Here is an 18513-nt window from a genome sequence, read left to right on the forward strand (position 1 = left end):
CAGGAATACTCATTAGACATGATGCTGAAAGTGAACTATGCAGCTTGTGGGGGAGGGGTGTCAGGAGAGAAAAACCTGGACAGAAAGCTGGAGGATAGTCATTGTGTCATTTAGCATTCTCAATAGAAATGCTCAGGAAGTGAATGTAGTTTTTCCATAACCTCACAAAAAAGACCTTTTTTGCTTTTCTGTCCATCAGATGGTCACTAGAATAAACGCATCTTCCCATGCATAGAATATAAACAGAAAACCAAATCACACCAAACAACAAATGCTTCATCAAATGAAGTATGTAAAGAATTTCATTTGGTTTTATTTTTATGAAATTATGGAAAACTAAAGTATCTTATTCTCTGGTATTTGCAGATGTCAATTTTGAGTAATACTTCTTCCAATATTTCTTCACTTTGCTTTGCTCTACACACACCATTGTGGTTATGGTACAAATGATTATGAGAATGAAAAATCTGAATTTTAGATTCTGTGTGTAACTTGTAACAATATATTACCAACTAAATAATCAATTCATTCAAGTAATTTATACAAAGTACTAGTTTCATCTGTTCCGTAAGTTTATTTCTGCTACTGGTTAAAAAGTTCTATGTCACTGGGTACCAGTGACTCACACCTGTATTCCTAGCTACTCAGGACGCTGAGAATGAGGATCACAGTTCAAGGCCAGTCCAGGTAGAAAAGTCCTCATTAGACTCTCATCTCCAATTAACCACTCAAAAGCTGAAAAACTGGAGTGGAACTATGGCTCAAAGTGGTAGAATGCTAGCCTTGAACAGAAAGGCTAGGGACATGTCTATGCCATAAGTTCAAGCTCCACACTGACAAAAACAGCTGACATTGGCAAAAAACAAACAAACAAACAGGTCTAAAGAGCAATGGAAAACACCAGAAGGCCCAGAAATGAAGCTAGATGTACATAGAGTTCTCTGGTATTTGACAAGGGAGCCAAACATACATGGTGAAAAATGATAGCCTCTTCAACAATTGGTAATTGGGCAACTAGACATGAGTATATAGAAAACTTTGTTACCATGCACAAGTATCAGCTCAAAGTGGATCAAAACCTCAGTGCCAGACCTGAAACTTTGAAAGTATTTTAATGTGGAGTAGAAGAAGCATTAGAACTTACAGGCATAGGAACTTTTTGGAAGTCCTGAGGCCACAGTAACTGGGGGAGAGATTTATCAGATGGAATTACATAAAAATGAAAAGTTTAGGCATAGCAAAGGGCCTAGTTACTAAGCTAAAATACATCTATCAGACTGGAAGATACCAGCAGTATATCTCAGAAAGGCCTAATATCCAAAATAAATAAGGAGCTCTAGAAATTAATCCCCCCAGACTAATAAACCAATAACTAAATGGGCAAAGGAATTGAAGAGAGACTTCTCAGAAGAAAGAGGGGCAAATAGACACATGATGAAATGTTCCACATTCCTGGCCATAAAAATGCAAATCAAAACAATTTGAGATTCTATCTTATCCCAGTTAGTCAACAATAAGCATTAGAACAAATTTTGGAAGGAATGAGGGGAAAAGGGAGCACTGTCAATAGGATTGTAAACTAGTACAATCACTTTGGATGGAGGTCTGGAGAACTTTTCTATGACTCTGCCATATCACTCTTCAGCATCTACCCAGAATATTAAAAGTTGGGATATGGTAAAGACACTGGCACATCCGTGTTCTCTGCTGCACCATTCACAATAGTCAAGTTATGTAAACAGCACAGAGGCCCTAAAATAGATTAGTGGATCAAAAAAATGTAGTACAGATACACAATGGAATTTTATTCATCTTTTAGAATAAGGTTATGCCATTTGCAGGGAAATGGATGGATCTAGAACAAATCATGTTAAGTGAGGTAAGCTCAGAGAGACAAATGTTTTCTCTCATATGTGATAGCTAGATCTAAAACATAAGTAAACATGATAACATACAGAACTCTAGGCATTCATCCATGAACAGTCAGACTACTGGAGGATACTGTTAGAGGAGGAACCCAAAGATATAATTCCGCTAAACATTTAATTTACTATTTATTGAAAAGAATTCCAGGAAATGGAAACATGGTTTTTTGTTGGTGGTGGTAGTGGTCCTGTTTGTTTTTAATTTTCATTGTCATTTTAAGGCAGGGGCAAAAGGGAGGTACAGGAATGCAGAGAGTAGGAGTACACAAATGTACTATATACTATGTGGAAAATGAACTATGTAACTTGTGGGCAAGTACAGGTGGGGAAAACTGGGGGAAAGTGAAAAAAGGGGTGTCATTGTCCAGAGAGAATTATACTCATTACCTGACTTATGAAATAAGTTATCTGTACCAAACCTTAAAATAAATTTTTTTTTTGCCAGTCCTGGGACTTGGACTCAAGGCTGAGAACTGTCCTTGGGCTTCCCTCAAGGCTCACCCTCTATGCTTGAGCCACAGCACTACTTTCAGCTTTTTCGGTATATGTGGTACTGAAGAATCCAACCCAGGGCTTCATGCATGCTAGGCCACACTTCTGGCCCCTAACAATATTGTATTTCTTTGTGTGTCTGTTCATTCCTTTTGGTTTTGCAATTTAAGTTATAGCCATTCCTTATTAATTTTCTGACTGAATTATCCTCTATTAAAAAGATACTGAGCTCTATACTATTTATCCTATTTATCTCTCCTGCAGCTCATTAATATTTGTTTTCTATATTCAAATACTCAAAACAGTAATTGTACATGTACATATTTTTAGTGGTTATGTCCTCTTGAGATCTGATTCTTTGACTACTAAGTAATGACCTTTGTCTCTGAGTTTTACCATGGGCTCTACTTTTCAGTTGCCATTTGCATGGGAGTTCTTGTACATTTTACTTTTGACCAGAGTGACTCTTTAAGACTTATAAAGGTCTTTTATAGTCATGTAAGTTGAATTTTGTTTATGTTGTTTGTTTATAGAATTACTCTGTCTTTTAACTGAAGTATTTAACCATTAACATTTAAGGTTGTTATTGATGGGTAAGAAATTGTTACTGCCATTTTGGGGTGTGTGTGTATTATAGATTTGTCTGCCCGGGGTGGCTCTGAGCTGAAAACCTCAGATATCGGTCTTCCAAGTATCTTGGATTATAGTCATAGTCATAAGCTACCAGTGCCTGGCTTTCTGCTAGCTTTAAAATTCCTTTTTCATTCTTTCCACCTTCCACTTCTTCCATTTCCTTCTCTCTTCAGCATTTTGACTTCCAACCTTTGTAGTAGTTATAGCTCTATACACCACTCTATTAAAATATTTCTCAGCTTTATGCTTTCATATGTATTCATGACAATAATTATTGCCCTTTTACTTACACTAGAACTTCTATAAGGATTACCTATAATGCAGGTCTATCAATAATAAATTTCTCTCAGCTTTTGTCTGAGACTTTCTCAATTTCTTAAAAATAGTTTTGCTTGTTATATTTATTGTTTAGATGATTTTTCTTTGAACATATTGTTAACACACTATTAGGTTTCTGGTTGAGAAATCTGATAGGCTTAATGGTAAGCAATTCTCTTATATGTGACGTGTTTTTCTCTTGTTGCTTTAACCATGTATTTTATATTTTTTACTTTTAAAGATTGTTTCATTTATAATATTCCATATCAAGGAACTCTTGGGGGTTGAATATATTGGAAGAATTTGAGCTTCATTTACCTTGATATGTCTCCTAATACTTGGAATTTTTCAGCAGTTGACTTTGCCTATTAAAGCATTAAACTGTATTTTTTCACTGGCTTCTTCAGCTTCAACATTGTTCTTTAATGATAGCAATCTGTTGAATTTCTCCTTCAGATCATGAACTGCTTTCCTGATTTCATCATGTATTTGTGTTCTCTTGTATCATTCAACTTTCTTAAGATCCTTAACGTTCCCTTCCAGGAAATTGTTAAAATCTTTAGACTTACTGTTCCTTGGGGTTCCAGTGACTTACACGGGTAATCCTAGCCACTTGGGAGGCTGAGATCAGGAGGATCACATTTCAAGGTTGAGACCAGGCAGAACCAGTCACAAGACTCCTCAGCCAACTGATGGTCATTTCAGTGTGGGAGTCTGAAACTGGGAGGACTGAGGCTCCATGCCATCCCGCAGAGAAAAATCCATACACTCGATCTCAGTAGAAAGAATCAGAACACTTCACTCCTGTTATCCTATGAGAAACCTAAAATAGGTAGATCTAAAAAATAATGAGTGCAGAAAAGATTGGGGTTGTGGTTCATTGTTAGCGCCTTTCTTGCACACACACACACACACACACACACACACACACACACACACGAAGCAAAAGTTTCTTTGGCATTTCTTTGCTTTTTAATGATTTTTTTTTGTGCCAGTCCTAGGGCTTAAACTCAGGGCCCGCGTACTACACTTCAGCTTCCTCAAGGCTAGAGCTCCACCTCTTTGAGCCACAGCAACACTTCCAGCTTTTTTTTCTGTGTATGTGATACCAAGGAATTGAACCCAGGGCTTTGAGCATCCTAGACAAACACTCTAACAGTAGGCCACGCTCCCGGCCCTTTAATGGATTTTATGTTCCATTAAGATGGAAAAAATTCACCTGCAGGTGGGCCCAAGTACATCAGCTGGGAAGGGAGTAGTGGTTCCACATGTGTGTAGCAGTTAGTTCTGTGAAGCTTCTTCAATTGTGATCCATGTCACGAATGACTGGGCCCCTGTGGCCCAGGAGCTATAGTGCCTATAGATAACTAGAGCAAGCATTTTATTTTTGTATGCATACTACCAAATTACAGTGTCATTTATTTATACATGAAAACAAATGAACAATGAACAGCATTTGAGAAATTCAAAAAATGGTGACACTAACAGTTCTTTAATATAGTACAGTAAACCTTTATTTTCTTCTGGCTAAGAGGTTTTAGATTTATTATGTATCAAGGTTCAGAGTCAAATTTTGCAACCTAAAATATTTACTTATTAAAACTATATTAACACTATAACTATACAAAAAGTAAGAAACAAACATGTGTACCTATAGAATTGCTATCAGTCAGGCTAGATCCCTGAGGGAATTCTGACCTTATTCACCTGTGAGGACACTGTGCAATCCTGTTTAGACATACACATCACTCATCTTATTATCCAACATGGTCAGACCTCCATTCTTGATCCTTTCCTTCTATAAATGTTCATATCAAGTTGTCTGCTTCTCAGAGCAGACATTTACCTCCCTCATCCACCAGTCACTGGAGGGGACTGGGGCCATAAAGGTGACTGATTTGGCCTATTCTTTGGGCCCATTTCCTGGTGGCCCTCTTCCATCGTCCTATCTGGAAGCACTTGAGCTTCATAGCCTCTTCCTTTCTTCACATCTTGCTGTAGCAGTTTTGAAAAACAAAACGGCAGATTCGGCTATTCCCTAGAAGAAATGTGTTATAAAAGATAATCTCCACAGGGATTGACTCTGGCTGTCCAGCACTTGCCCATTCGAGATGTAAACCATCTTGTTCCTGCTTTCCTGCTTCCAAGTGACTAAAAAAGACCAAGCAGTTTGGAGAGCTTTCTTTGTTTGTCCTCCTCATAGGCCTTAGTCATAGTTAAGGGAACACTCTTGATGTTGGGCCTGACCTTTCAGACAGCTACAGTGGCACTGGGGTTGAAGGTATAAATGCTCAGAATACTTAGCTGTAAAGTCAGGTTCCTGAACTCAGAATTTTGTGAAAATTCCAAACATCTGGAACTTGAGTCGAAGATACCCCAAAGCCTAGATCTGATGCCCTCAGGCACAGTTTAGGTCCAATGCAGTGGATGGAAGCCTGTTTCTCACTCTGGCACAGCTTAGCTTTGAGAATGAAAAAGGTATTACAGACAATTGAGATCTATCTCACTTTCTCATATCTCACTTTTTGATATAGGCATTTATTGCTTTAACAATCCCTCTTAGAAGATTTTGCTGAATAAGTTTTCTATGTTGGGATACCATTTTTTTCCTCAAAATATTTTTTTTAATATTCAAAAAGTATTTTTAATTAAAGATTATTGTTTCATTTTTGTGAAGTGGTTTTTGTGGTGTTATTTTTAATTTTTTTTTACTTTATTGTCCGGTTAATATATAGACGGGTTACAGTTGCATTCGTCAAGTAGTAGGTGCATTACTTCTCACACATTGGTACCCATTCTCATGTTTTTGTCCCCGTTTCCCTCCCCTTCCTCCTCCCCCCAATCATCTTGTTTTCCCCCCTTGCCTTCCCTTCTTCAAATAAACAAATAAACATATATGTAATATACCAGGTAACAAAGTCAGGTACAGTAGTAATATGAGATTAACCATAGGGCAAAAAAAAGGAGAAATAACATAGTACATTAAGAATAAAAATCACACAAGATAAACCTCAAAATATTTTTTGTCTTTTTATTTTTTTATTTTATTCATTTGTTTTTGTGAGTCATGGGGTTTTGTGGGCCTGGGCCTGCTCTTCAGCTCAAGACTACCACCCTATCTTTGGAGCTACAGCCCCACTTCCCATTTTCTAGTGATTAATTGGAGATAAGAGTCTCTGGGTCTTTCTTGACCCATCTGGCTTTGAACCGCAATCCTCAGATCTCAGCCACAAGCATAAGCCACTGTGCTCAGCTTTCTTGACTTTTTAATTCCTTCTTTTACCCATTGGTCAGTCAGTCAGGAAAATCTTGTTTAATTTCTATGTATTCATATATTTTATAATGTTAATTATTAACTTCTTCACAGCTAATTCCTCAAGTTTATTCATTTAGAATACCCTAATAGCAAAAATGTACACTTTTTCAAATAGGCAATTAAAATGTGTATTTTTTTCGAGCAAAGCTTAAGATAGTCAATTCATGAATTCTAGTGTCTTTCTCATATATGTAATCATACAATTCACTTGTAAAATGATACAATCAAGCAACATACTAGAAGTTAAAATAAACATGAAAGACATACTACTTTACCATGACAATTAGTAAACATTAAAATCCCTACTCAAGAGTTTCTTTTGTATCTTTAGAAATATTCTGGAAGTAGACATGGAAGCATTTGCTGCTCTACATCATTCTGACATCCATCTATTTTTTATTTTTTGCACTTAACAATATACCTTTCATATCATTCCAAAAGGCTCATTTATATCCTGTTGTTTTAAACAGCTATATACAGCTCTGTATATTTGTCCCTCTTTTAATAGACATTTAAATCATCTCAATTTATAAACTCTTAGAAAGAATTCTATAGTAAATCTTTGTTATTGATTTCTGCATATAACTTTTTGCTCTTGGGCTAATAGAATTACATAAAGCAGGTATTTAACATTTTGAAAAGGACTGTCAATGCACTCCCAAAACCAAAATTGTATACACATTTGTACTCTGGTACATTTTCTTGAGATACATGTTGGATTTTGAAAAATCCAACTGTAAACAATGTAACTTTTGAAAGCTCAAAGGACAGATTAACAATAGAAATTATCTGTCTTAAGTAACTCATGATAATTAGTGGTATGATTTTTTTGCAGACAGACATGGGTGCCATGGATTGAATTTAGGACCTGTTTGATAACCCTTGATTTTTTATTTTTATTTTTATTTTTTTGGTGCTAGGCGAGCACTCTACCAGTAGGCCACACTCCTGGCCTTATAAATATTTGTAAGTTAAGGATGGTTGTAAAAAGCAAGCATCAAACATCAAGGCTGCAGCTGATTTAAAGCCTTTCCTTTAACAGATTCTAAGTGCCAAGAGTTCCTAGAAGTATGATCACCTCAAATCTTCTCTCTATATAGGAAATTTTAACATGTTCAGTATCAGACATCAAAAAAACATTTAAAACAGAAACTGTACAATGTATCCAGGGTTTGAAGGTCAAATTTATTAGGAGATTGAGATTTATTATACATGGACTATAAATACTACACAGCTGACTTTATTCACAGTCAAGCTAAGATAATAGTGCCAACCTATTTTGTGGACACTCTGGTTCTTTTGTCCCAAGAAAAGTTTGCACCATAAGACTTGGACTTGGGTTTTGGAACCTTCTTCTCTTCCACCTCATAGCTCCATCCTAAATAGGGAAAAGAAAAGCCAAAAACAAATGAACAAACAAAAACAGAACCAGTAGAAACAATTAATGAGGATACTTGAAAAACACAGTAATTAAGAGGCTAACTTTTACAATTTAATGTCCATTTATCAGTAGAAGTGATTGTTACCACATCTGAAATATAAATACTTAGTAATTTGTACCCTTATAACCCTGTGTGACATGAATCTATTGCCTTAAGATGATTTATCATAGTATCGAGTTAATGCTAAAACAAATTCACTATTCTTTAACAAGTGAGGTCTTAAAAAACTACAATGAAAAAAATATATCTCACTGTTTTTCTAAAATCTGCTGTCTTTACAAATAGCTTGGAACTCATTTGAAATCAGAAAGAAAAAACACAGACCACAGCTGGACTCAGTCATGAGAGATTACCACCTTCAACCTCTTTGCTGACTAAATTCCCAAAAGGTTCAATAGTTGCTTCAGCAACCATCTAGGTAGAATCACAAGAACTCGGTAACTGCAAAATCTTACACTTGACCAAAAGCCCACTATGTGATCAGAATCTCTAGTAGCCAACTAGGCTAATCTTAAAAGTTTGCTTTAAGTGTAGAAGCTTCACTTAAACTCTCAAGGAGATTTTTATGCACAGAAAATTCTGAGCCACTGGTTAAAACTGTCCCCCCCCCTTTTTTTCCTGAGAGTTTTTAATCTTCTCGCTAAAGCCTTTTCAGTATTTTATAATTTCAAAAATTGGATTTATATATGTCTAGCTTCTGGTTTATGTCCTGTTCTTCAGTTCTCCCAAGATAAAGGTAACAACCAAATCAACATCTTCTTTCTTGAAAATGTATTAAGTGACCCTTCCTGAAACAATACCTGAAACTTAATCTTCTGAATACCTACTTTGCGAGTAGTATAATCTGTCACATACTTAATTCATATTGAAACACGGTAATCCTGTATAAAATATCCAAGCTGAGCTTTATATTGTTAAAGTAAGTGAGCTTTAGATCTTGTAATGTCTAAAAAATTTTAGTGTCTCTTTCTGAGTATAGTACTTGCTGCCATGAAGCCTATGTATCAACAGTTCCTCAGTCGGAATTATATTTTGTTACAGAAGTAAAACCTACGAAACTCAAACCACCAAAACATACTATTGCAACTTTTCAAAAAAGGAAAATCATAACCTTTAATCCTTCAAGTTAATCTTGCATTCTCACTGCTGAACAGTGCCTGGAGGGACATATTTACTAGTCTTACTATACATGAATATACAAGTTACCGAACTACCAGTAAACTTTAGCTAAAAGGACAAAATAAAGAATAAGGACATGTGAAAAGACATCAAACATATATTTAATGATAGGCAAGTTACATTAATCATTTTTTTATTTCCCATTTGAAATTTGATCCTAAACAGGAAAATATATTTAGCAAGAAATAGAGAGTATAAAAATGTAGGAATGAAATTGTGCAAAATGACTACATTTTTATGTAAGAATACACTTTTCAATTCCAATATTCTTCTTCTTCTTTTTTAAAGAAGGAACCCAAACTTGTGTTTCGAAATAAAGTCTTAAGAGATAGGTGCGTACGTGCGTGCATGCGTGTGTGTGTGTGTGTGTAGTCTACGACAATGGTCCCATATGTTGTCTTACAAGGATACTCAAAACTGGCCCGTGTTCTTTCCAGCTGTGCAACAGAAGATCAAAGCAACTAAGTCCAAGGCAGCTGCCCCAGAGATGGGGTAATGCTCCTAGGCCTGCCATCATTTCCCACTGTGGAGAGTAGCCATATGGCACGGATTAGCCACAAATCCAACCACTCGCACCTAAATGACAAGAAGCTGACTCGCTTTGCTGTTTCACACATTGGAATGCTTTCACAAAAATATTTTGAACTTTAAGCTCTAGTGTTAGAGAAGTGCATCTGGTAAATTCTTTTAGCAAACTTAATATGTGATCTGTAATATTCAATGCCTGCTTCTTTTCCTCCAAGAATTATGTCAGTTTGTTTTACAGATCTCTGTACTGTATCTGGAATATTCTATTCCCTATGATTTTCTTCCGGGTAATCTTTCAAATACCAAAAATGAACCCCAAACAAAATCAGACCACAGCAAGTAATCTATAACTTCTTGTATGAGACAGGAAAGAAAGTCTCATTAATTTTTATTTATGGAATGATTTCATTTATGGATTAGTAGTAAAGAAATACAGGGGGGGGGCATGCATCAGTTCTCGTACTGTTTCTAGTAAGCTCAGTTCGGTTCTTGAGAAAGGTCTTTCTCCTCTAATGATACAATCACAAATCCTGACTTCAGTTTGGATGTACACAGTTTAATAATTTGTTCTAGAACAGTAAATATCACACAATGTGACACAAACAGGCATAAATGAAAATGACTGCTAATCATCACATAGAATAAGAATAGCAAAGTTTTGGGAAGCTAAAGATTGTTGGTAGTTTAATTCTTCACCGGGTTATGTACTGATGTAATACTGAGCTGAAAATAAACCATAACCCTAAATTATAATTTAATGGCAGGAAAGAAAAAAATAACAGCCTTTTCAAGAATTTTGCAATAAAAGCCCTTCAGCTTTGAAACTGCTTAGTATGAGGGTTGAAGGAGAGAAAGTTAAGAATTCAGGCATTTTTTTTTCTTTCAGAAAATATCATGGAATATGTATAATAAGAGTTTTGAAATGTTGACAGAACAGTTCTATCCCATGAAAATGACTTATGATTTCAATAAGCAAGTAAGGTGGAAACATGGAACACTTGATATAGTCATTAGCTTAAGTATCTACACCTGCTATAGCTATGAAACCTTAAAAAACACCTCAAACACATTGGATGTGATTCTCAATAGATCGTTTAAATTTTATCTTTTCAAATAATAATGTATCTCTTCAAATAATATCTTTTCATACAATATTACTTTATACAAGGCAGTAACTGGAACCACACTATTCAGAATCTGTAGCAAAACAAATTAGGATATTAATTAATTATTGTAGCTTTTAAGTTGTCAGAATATATTTTGCCCCCTATGGGTAACAAATTACACACAATCAAAAGTCACTCCCAGAGATTTTGAACTATTCCTTGGAGTGTAAACTACACATAGGGATTCCCTGAATTCTATATTACCCAAATTATACAAGAAACTAAGCTACTATGTATAATTTCTACCACTATAGAAAAATTATTTCAGAGTTCTAACAGGAGATCCAAGAAATAACCCAATTTCTTTCCTCCTCCTTTTTTCTGCCCTCTGTCCTTCTACAATCTAGGACAAGAGAGCTAGGGGGGAAAATCTTTATAAATTGTAGATATTATAGCGAAGATATGGAACAAACCCAGATGCCCCTCACTAGATGAATGGATCAAGAAGATGTGGTACTTATACACAATGGAATTCTATGCTGCCATTAGAAAGAATGACATCACCCCATTCATAAGGAAATGGAAAGGCTTGGAAAAAATCATATTAAGTGAAGTAAGCCAGACCCAAAGGAATAGGCTCCATGGTTTCCCTCATTTGTAATAATTAGTACACATCTCGGACTCTCCTAGCAGATGATTACAATAGTTCAAAACCTAGGTCTCATATAGGACGAGACTAAATGAAAGGATTTCTAGGATATGGAAACAAGAGCTTTATCTTGTGTGATTGTTGTTCTTAATGTACTATGTTATTTCTCTTCTCTTTTTTTCCCTTTGATTAATCTCATATTTTCTGTTCTATTGTATATATGTTTATTTATTTGAAATAGGGAAGGGAAGGGGGGAAAACAAGATGATTGGAGGGATGGGGAGAGAAAAATGGGGACAAAAACATGAGAGGGGGTATCAATGTGTGAGAAGTAATGTAGCTACTACCTGGGGAATGTAACTGTAATCCCTCTATACATTATCCTGACAATAAAAAATAAAAATAAAAAATAAAAAATTAAAAAAATAAATTGTAGGTATTTATAAATCCTCACTTGTGAATTTACTCATTAAAATTTATTTATAACCCCCAAATTAATACCCATGATATTTCTGTGGTTATTTATGACATGTACAGAATGGAAACGATTGAGTTGCCCAACACCCACATTTCTAGCTGAGGTCAAGCAAGGTAATGCTTTGCCTTGTTGCTGCAGCTCTCACACCGTAAACAAGCGCACTTTTCAAGGTCTATTTAGAGGTATATATTTGTTTTGTTTGCTTCTTGATTTCATCGTTTACAAGTATTAGAAGACTAATGTGACAAGGCAGTATATATAAGTAGGCTGTCTTTACATGAAAGTATATAAAACAAGCACTGTTGTTCAGTTGAAGAAAGACTAGAGGTTTGAAGGAATCCAGCTTGGCATTTTCCTCGAAGTAACTGTGTTCCTAGTGACTTTATAGATCATGAATTGTCATGAAAAGGTGAATGACTATACCTGGCAGATACATTAATTCTATCCTATTAAATTGTAAGTTAATTAACTCTTGCCCTACACTCCTGGTAAAATCTATTAGTAATTTATTTCAACATCCCTTTACTTTGTACACATTTGTGTTGTCTAGGCTAATGTTTTGAACTATTTAAAACATCTACTTAGCTCCTTTATGTTACATGAGCAAAGTAAATTCTTCAAAACATATTCATTTTATAAGTAAGTCATGACTGTATTTTTTCTGGACATTTTCTCCTGACAGTTTTGGAAGTCTTCATGGGATATCCAATAATCACAATCAAAGACAAGCAAACGTTTCTACCAAAGATGAGTACATCTACACTTAAGCTCAAACACATCTTTTCTAGCTGCAAGAAGTAAATCCAAAACATCCAGAGAATGTTGCTGATTCTGTTTTTTCTAATTTTAATTCTGTACTTGAGAATTAGTCATATAATCTGACCACTGAGGAGCCTAGTAAACAGCATAGAAGTTTATAGGGGTCTTATTCTCTATTTCATGAGAACAAGAGACTGGTTTATAAGTCCTTTGTATTTTGAGTTCAAATCATTAAGTTTGAACTCATTGAAAAGTCATAGTTTTTAGCCAAGAATAAATTAAGTTTTATAATTCTGTGTTTATTAACCGATGGCTGAAGTTTTAGAATTGAAGTTATAAACTCTGTGACTGTATATCACCAACATGTCTATAATTCAGAAAAGCCTTTACTTCTCATTGTGTGCAAAGGTTAGCATTTTTCTATCTCCAGACAGCATTAATAAATTATAAAGTCTTTTCAAAGAAGTCTGTTCATAGGTTCCATGGATTCCCTCATTTGCAATAATAAGTACACATTGGGGATTCTCCTAGCAGACCACAATAGCTCAAAAGCTATGTACATATGGCCATATAGGATGAGGCTAAGCGAAATGAACTCTAGGATATGGAAACAAATGGTTTATCTTTGTGATTGTTGTTCTAAATGTACTGTGAAGTTATTTTTTTTCCCTCACTTTTTTCCTTACTCCTATGGTTTATCTCATGTCGTTACTGTATCAGACTTTGGTACCTGGTATATTGTATATAAGTTTATTTGAAATAGGGAAGGGAAGGGGAAAAACATGATGGGGAGGGGGTGGGGGAGGGAAATTGGAGAAAAATATGGAAGGGGTATCATAGTTCAAGAAGTAATGCACCCACTACCTGATGAATGTAATTGTAGTCCCTCTATCCATCATCCTAACAATAAAATTCAATTATTAAAAAAACAGAAGTCAGGCCCAGGAGGCTGAGATCTGAGGATCAAGGTTCAGAGCCAGGCTGAGCACAAAAGGACCTGAGACTGTTAGACAGTGCCCAGGCCCAGTTCAAGCCACAGGTCCCACAAAAAAAGAAAAACAACAAAAAAGAAGTCTGTTCTAATAGGTTGATATGAAAGAAAAGGCTACTATGTAAATTGAATAATACTAATATTCTCAGAAAACAAGAAAATTGAATTCCTTTTTTATTTTTTGGCCAGTCTTGGGGCTTGAAGTCAAGGCCAGAGCACTATCCTTGGGCTTTCTCAAGGCTAAAGCTCTGCCACTTGAGCCACAGTATCACAATAGGCTTTTATTATGTATGTGGTACTGAGGACTCACATCTGGGTCTTCCAGCATGCTAGGCAAGCACTCTATCGCTAGGCCACACTCCGCCCCCAAGAAAGCTGAATTTCTAGATTTTAAAAGTACCTTTAAAGAACTTAGAAAAGCATTTTAAGAATTCATTTTTGTATAATGTAGGTAGTCATTAATTTAAAACTTTTGGTTTAATAAAAAACCAGCTATGCTTTCTCTGACATATTAGTGTTAAATAGAAGCACTGGTTTTTATTTTACTTGCGTTCTTCAAGCTTACTAAAGGTTAGTATTACTTCTGTTTAATGTTTATGTTCATGAAAAATTGTAACTAAACTGATCAACTATTCTGGCAATTTTATTTTAGCAGATTATATTCTGTAGTACATTGCCTTAAAAACTTAATTTTCAAGACTACTCGTTTACTAAGTTAGATATTACTAGATATTTAAATACCTAGATAATTTGTAAGAAAAGCAGAATACTGAACCAACAAATATTATTAGATTCAGTATCTATGACAAAATATGGCACCTTGGCATTTATGGAAACCGAAGAGAAAAAAGGCCACTACAGCCTTTGTTCTCTGAAGTAGGTCATAAAAGGTTTTCTATCCTTTTTTGGAAAGAGATCATACGGTTCCTGTGTATCTTATATGCATAAAAAGGAATATCACAGAAAGATACAGAGAATAAGCTGGCTAAATTCCCCTAGCTTATGTACAATTAGCTCACACTACTCGCCCCCATACAACCACACTTTTGCACAACTATACACCACTTCATCAAATTTAGCATAAAACACATAGCGTTCCTATTTCAGTCAAAGCTTCATTGTCACATACAATTCATACTGATTCAATTTTTGTGCTTTTTCTTTAATCTGTCCTTTGTTACAGTGGCCCCAGTCAGGAACTTATTGATGGCCAAGAGACCTTTACTCACAGTAATTACTAAATACAATTTTAAGCTTATATAATCTTATTTTTTCACTTTTAGATGCTATAGATAACTATTCCTTTGAGTTGATTAATAAACATGTTCAATTTTTGCCACTAGGAGAACCTGGACAGAAAGTAAGTAATGTTATATGCATTGATGATTTCTACTAGTCAACTAAAATGCTTACTATATAAGTTTTTCATTATCCTGGTTTTTCTATGGAATCAAAAGTAACTTTGATTAAAAAACAATTATCTACTTGAATTACACCCTACCAGAAGTAACAGTGGTATAGAGATTATAATTCCACACAGAAGACAGTGAAATAACTTTGTAAACAAGGTAACAGATATGATCTGCTTATTGCTGGACAAAGGGAACTTTTAATGTCCTAAAGTAGAATACCTGTACCAGAAATAGAAAAATAACTGTAAAAGATTAAATGAGTGGATTCAGAACATTATAAAAGACTTGGGAAGAAATTATATTTTCTTTGAGTTACATTTTTGCATTACTATGTGCAAATGTTAAAAACCTATTACATGTCTTATAAAGTTTGCTCTATTTCTTTAATTTACTATATAATAATAAAAGTAATTCTTATATCTAAGCTGCCTAGGATGCAAAAGTCCTGATTTATCACAATAATTTTAAAAGCTTTCTACTGAGTTTAAGTTTTTCATCAAGTTATATGTGAGCTTTTACTATTACATTATCCTCTGTGTTTCTAAGTTTTATTATGACTATCATTTCTTATTTAGCTATGATACTTAGCCTAATACCCACCTCTGGCAACTTCTGATTTATTTTTGTGGTGCTAAAGCTCAAACTCAGCACAAAGGCACATAAATTAACTGATGAAGGATAACTGTAGTTTTATGTTTAGAATAACAGATACAGCTGTATTGTCTTTTTTTGGTGAACATATTAGAAAGCATTTTTTTTTCTTCCTCTTAGTTAAGGAGTCTGCTTTGCAAACAAATATTTGTGTTCCTTCTCTGGAATTTGGAAAACTGTCATATTAACTCTTGGTATTTTTGTGGCAAAGTATTTGCTTAAGTTTGTGTTGATTATGGCACCAAGGGCTTATCTAGAACATGTTTGAGAATGATGCTCATTTGAAGAAAGGAACAAATACTTTTAAGGAACTAAGGTTGACTTTATGGAACTAACACAAATTCAGGACAAGTGAGACTGCACTTGCCTTACAGAATTCCTCAGCTTTATAGGTAACCTTAGGTTAATTTGGGTTTCTTAAAAAGGAAGGATATACTCAAATTAATAGGTATTGCAGAAGAAATCTGGTAGCAAGATCTTGGTTTGTCCTCTTAACTTCAAGAAAAGTACAATCTGAGATTCATTATGAAAAGATTCAGTAATGCAAACTTAGGAAAGTTTGACAAATGAGCACTTTTGTCTCACCTATGTAAATAACCAAGGAAATTGGTGTACTAATTTCATCATAAATAACCTTTAAGAGTATTTTCCTATCAAAAAGGGAAGAGGCCAACACCTTTAGTGTGTGCTAGGAGGAACACACATGGAAGGGCTGAGGTAAGAAAATCACTTAAGCCCAGCAATTCTAGATTATAATATAGTGGCATCACATTTCAAAAGGAAAAAGAATTGACAAGAAAATAAAAGATTTTATTTTAATACCTCTACCATACTTTTTCTCTTCTGCATTATCTGATTATTGGCTTATCTTTTGGCTGTTTGGCAACAATTTGTGCCATTAAAGGGGCTTGTTCCCAAGGCTTCCTATTCTTGCTTATTAGCTTTTACTGCTCAGGGTTGGCACTCCTCAAATTGAGCTACACCTCCATTTTCTGCAACTCTTTTAAAGTTATACATATAAAAACTCTTGTCAGGTATCCTACTGTTCTGATTTAACTAACATTCCCCAAGAAGAGGACCAATTTTTATCTCCATTTTCTATTCACCTAAAACTCATCTTGCTTTAAAAATAAATTTTCATTGATATTTTGTATATGTTAGGAGACTCAAGATTCTTACTTTTGTTTCCCAAACTGACATTCTCATAAGAGGTAAGGTAGATAGCACAGATGCTACTGAAAGTCTCCACTTCTAGGAGAAGGCTAAGTCCTAAACTGCCTCTTTCAGCTGCCATTTCTCAGGATCCTTAGCACCATTTTCTTCTTGGCTTCTACTTTCTACTACTTCAGAGGTGGATTTTCCTCTCCTGTAAACCTGCTGAATACACAAGCTTTTGTACAGCTTCTGTCCTTATCCTGAAGAGAAACCTTTTATTTGGAGAATACCAATGTTTTTTTAAAAATAACTAACAACAATGAGACAAACACAGGGGGTAAAATGCTACATTTGAGAAGTCACAAAGTTAGATCAAACAGAGGAGTGGGAAAAAAAATTCTGGCTTTTATTACTATGTAAATGGTAGTAGATTTTAATCATCTACCATTCAAGTTTTCCACAGATGTCTTCTACCTCCTTTCCAAGATATAGCTTCCCCCCACACCTAATCCTTCACAAAAACACAAGGAAAGACAAAAGCCAGTAGGGTGAGAAAGATGGACCTTTTAGTAGTTGAAGTAAGGTTCATCTACATTTCAGAAGAAACACTACATGTTTCTTCCTCTCTCTCTCTCTCTCTCTCTCTCTCTCTCTCTCTCTCTCTCTCTCCTCTCTCTCTCTCTCTCTCTTTCTCTCTCTCCCTCTCTCTCTCTCTCCCTCTCTTCCTCCCTCCCTCTCTCTCCTTCTCTCTCTCTTTTCCAAAAAAGATCTTTGAAGAGGTCCTCAGAATAGAGGTTGAGCTTAAAGGGGAATAATTAGGGTAAGACCCTGCATTAAACCTAAAAGACATCAGAATCTTCCTGTATTCTTTGCTTTGTATGTTGGAATTAGGAAGAGTTGGTAGAGTAGATGATATGGAAAAAGGGAGAAAAAGAAGACAAGCCATTCAGTCCTTCCTTCCTTCTCATCCCTCAATTTCAGAGAACCAGCCTTCCTAAGGAACTGAGGAACAAAGAGAATTATGTTAAGGAAAACAGACTATGAGGAACTCTGTAGGAACAATCAACAGCAAAAGGAAGAAAAGTACTTTTTAATTTTAGAGGAAAAGGTATTTGTTTATAAAAAAGATCAACCTATACAACACTTTATTTAGTTAATACATAATTTGTATTACCAGAGGATTTTTAATGTTATATGTTTCTCATAACTTTGTTTCATTATCATATGAAAGTATAAAATTCTACTTATCCTTGATTCTTATCAAGTAAGGAACTGCACTTCACATGTGGTGACTCAGGTCTGTAATCCCACCTAGTGTGGAATCCGAAAGGAGGAGATCAAGTTACAAGGCCCTCTGGTTCTCACAAATCCAAGCAAAAAAAGTCTGAGACCTCAAATTAGCCAACAACAACAAAAAATAGGACCCAGTGGTTCATATCTGGCATGCCAGATACAATGGGAAGCATCAATAGGAGGATC

The 18513-nt window shown here is 35.2% G+C and overlaps 1 protein-coding gene and 1 pseudogene across 1 annotated transcript in view; both read right to left on the bottom strand.

Annotated features, from left to right (window-relative positions):
* Positions 1-4851: 4851 nt before the first annotated feature.
* Positions 4852-7752, bottom strand: LOC150064503 (selenoprotein K-like; annotated as a pseudogene).
* A 98-nt stretch (positions 7753-7850) lies between these two features.
* The window catches only part of Ndufs4 (NADH:ubiquinone oxidoreductase subunit S4), a 72141-nt gene continuing 61478 nt past the window's right edge, over positions 7851-18513 (bottom strand). Inside the window, exon 5 of the mRNA XM_090331946.1 lies at positions 7851-8062. Within this exon, the coding sequence (XP_090188072.1) occupies positions 7959-8062 (104 nt within the window). The 3' untranslated portion in view covers positions 7851-7958. The remainder of the gene's footprint in view (positions 8063-18513) is intronic.

The sequence above is a fragment of the Megascapheus bottae genome, chromosome 4 (genome assembly GCF_031878675.1).
Source record: "Megascapheus bottae isolate mThoBot1 chromosome 4, mThoBot2.hap1, whole genome shotgun sequence".
NCBI lineage: Eukaryota > Metazoa > Chordata > Mammalia > Rodentia > Geomyidae > Megascapheus > Megascapheus bottae.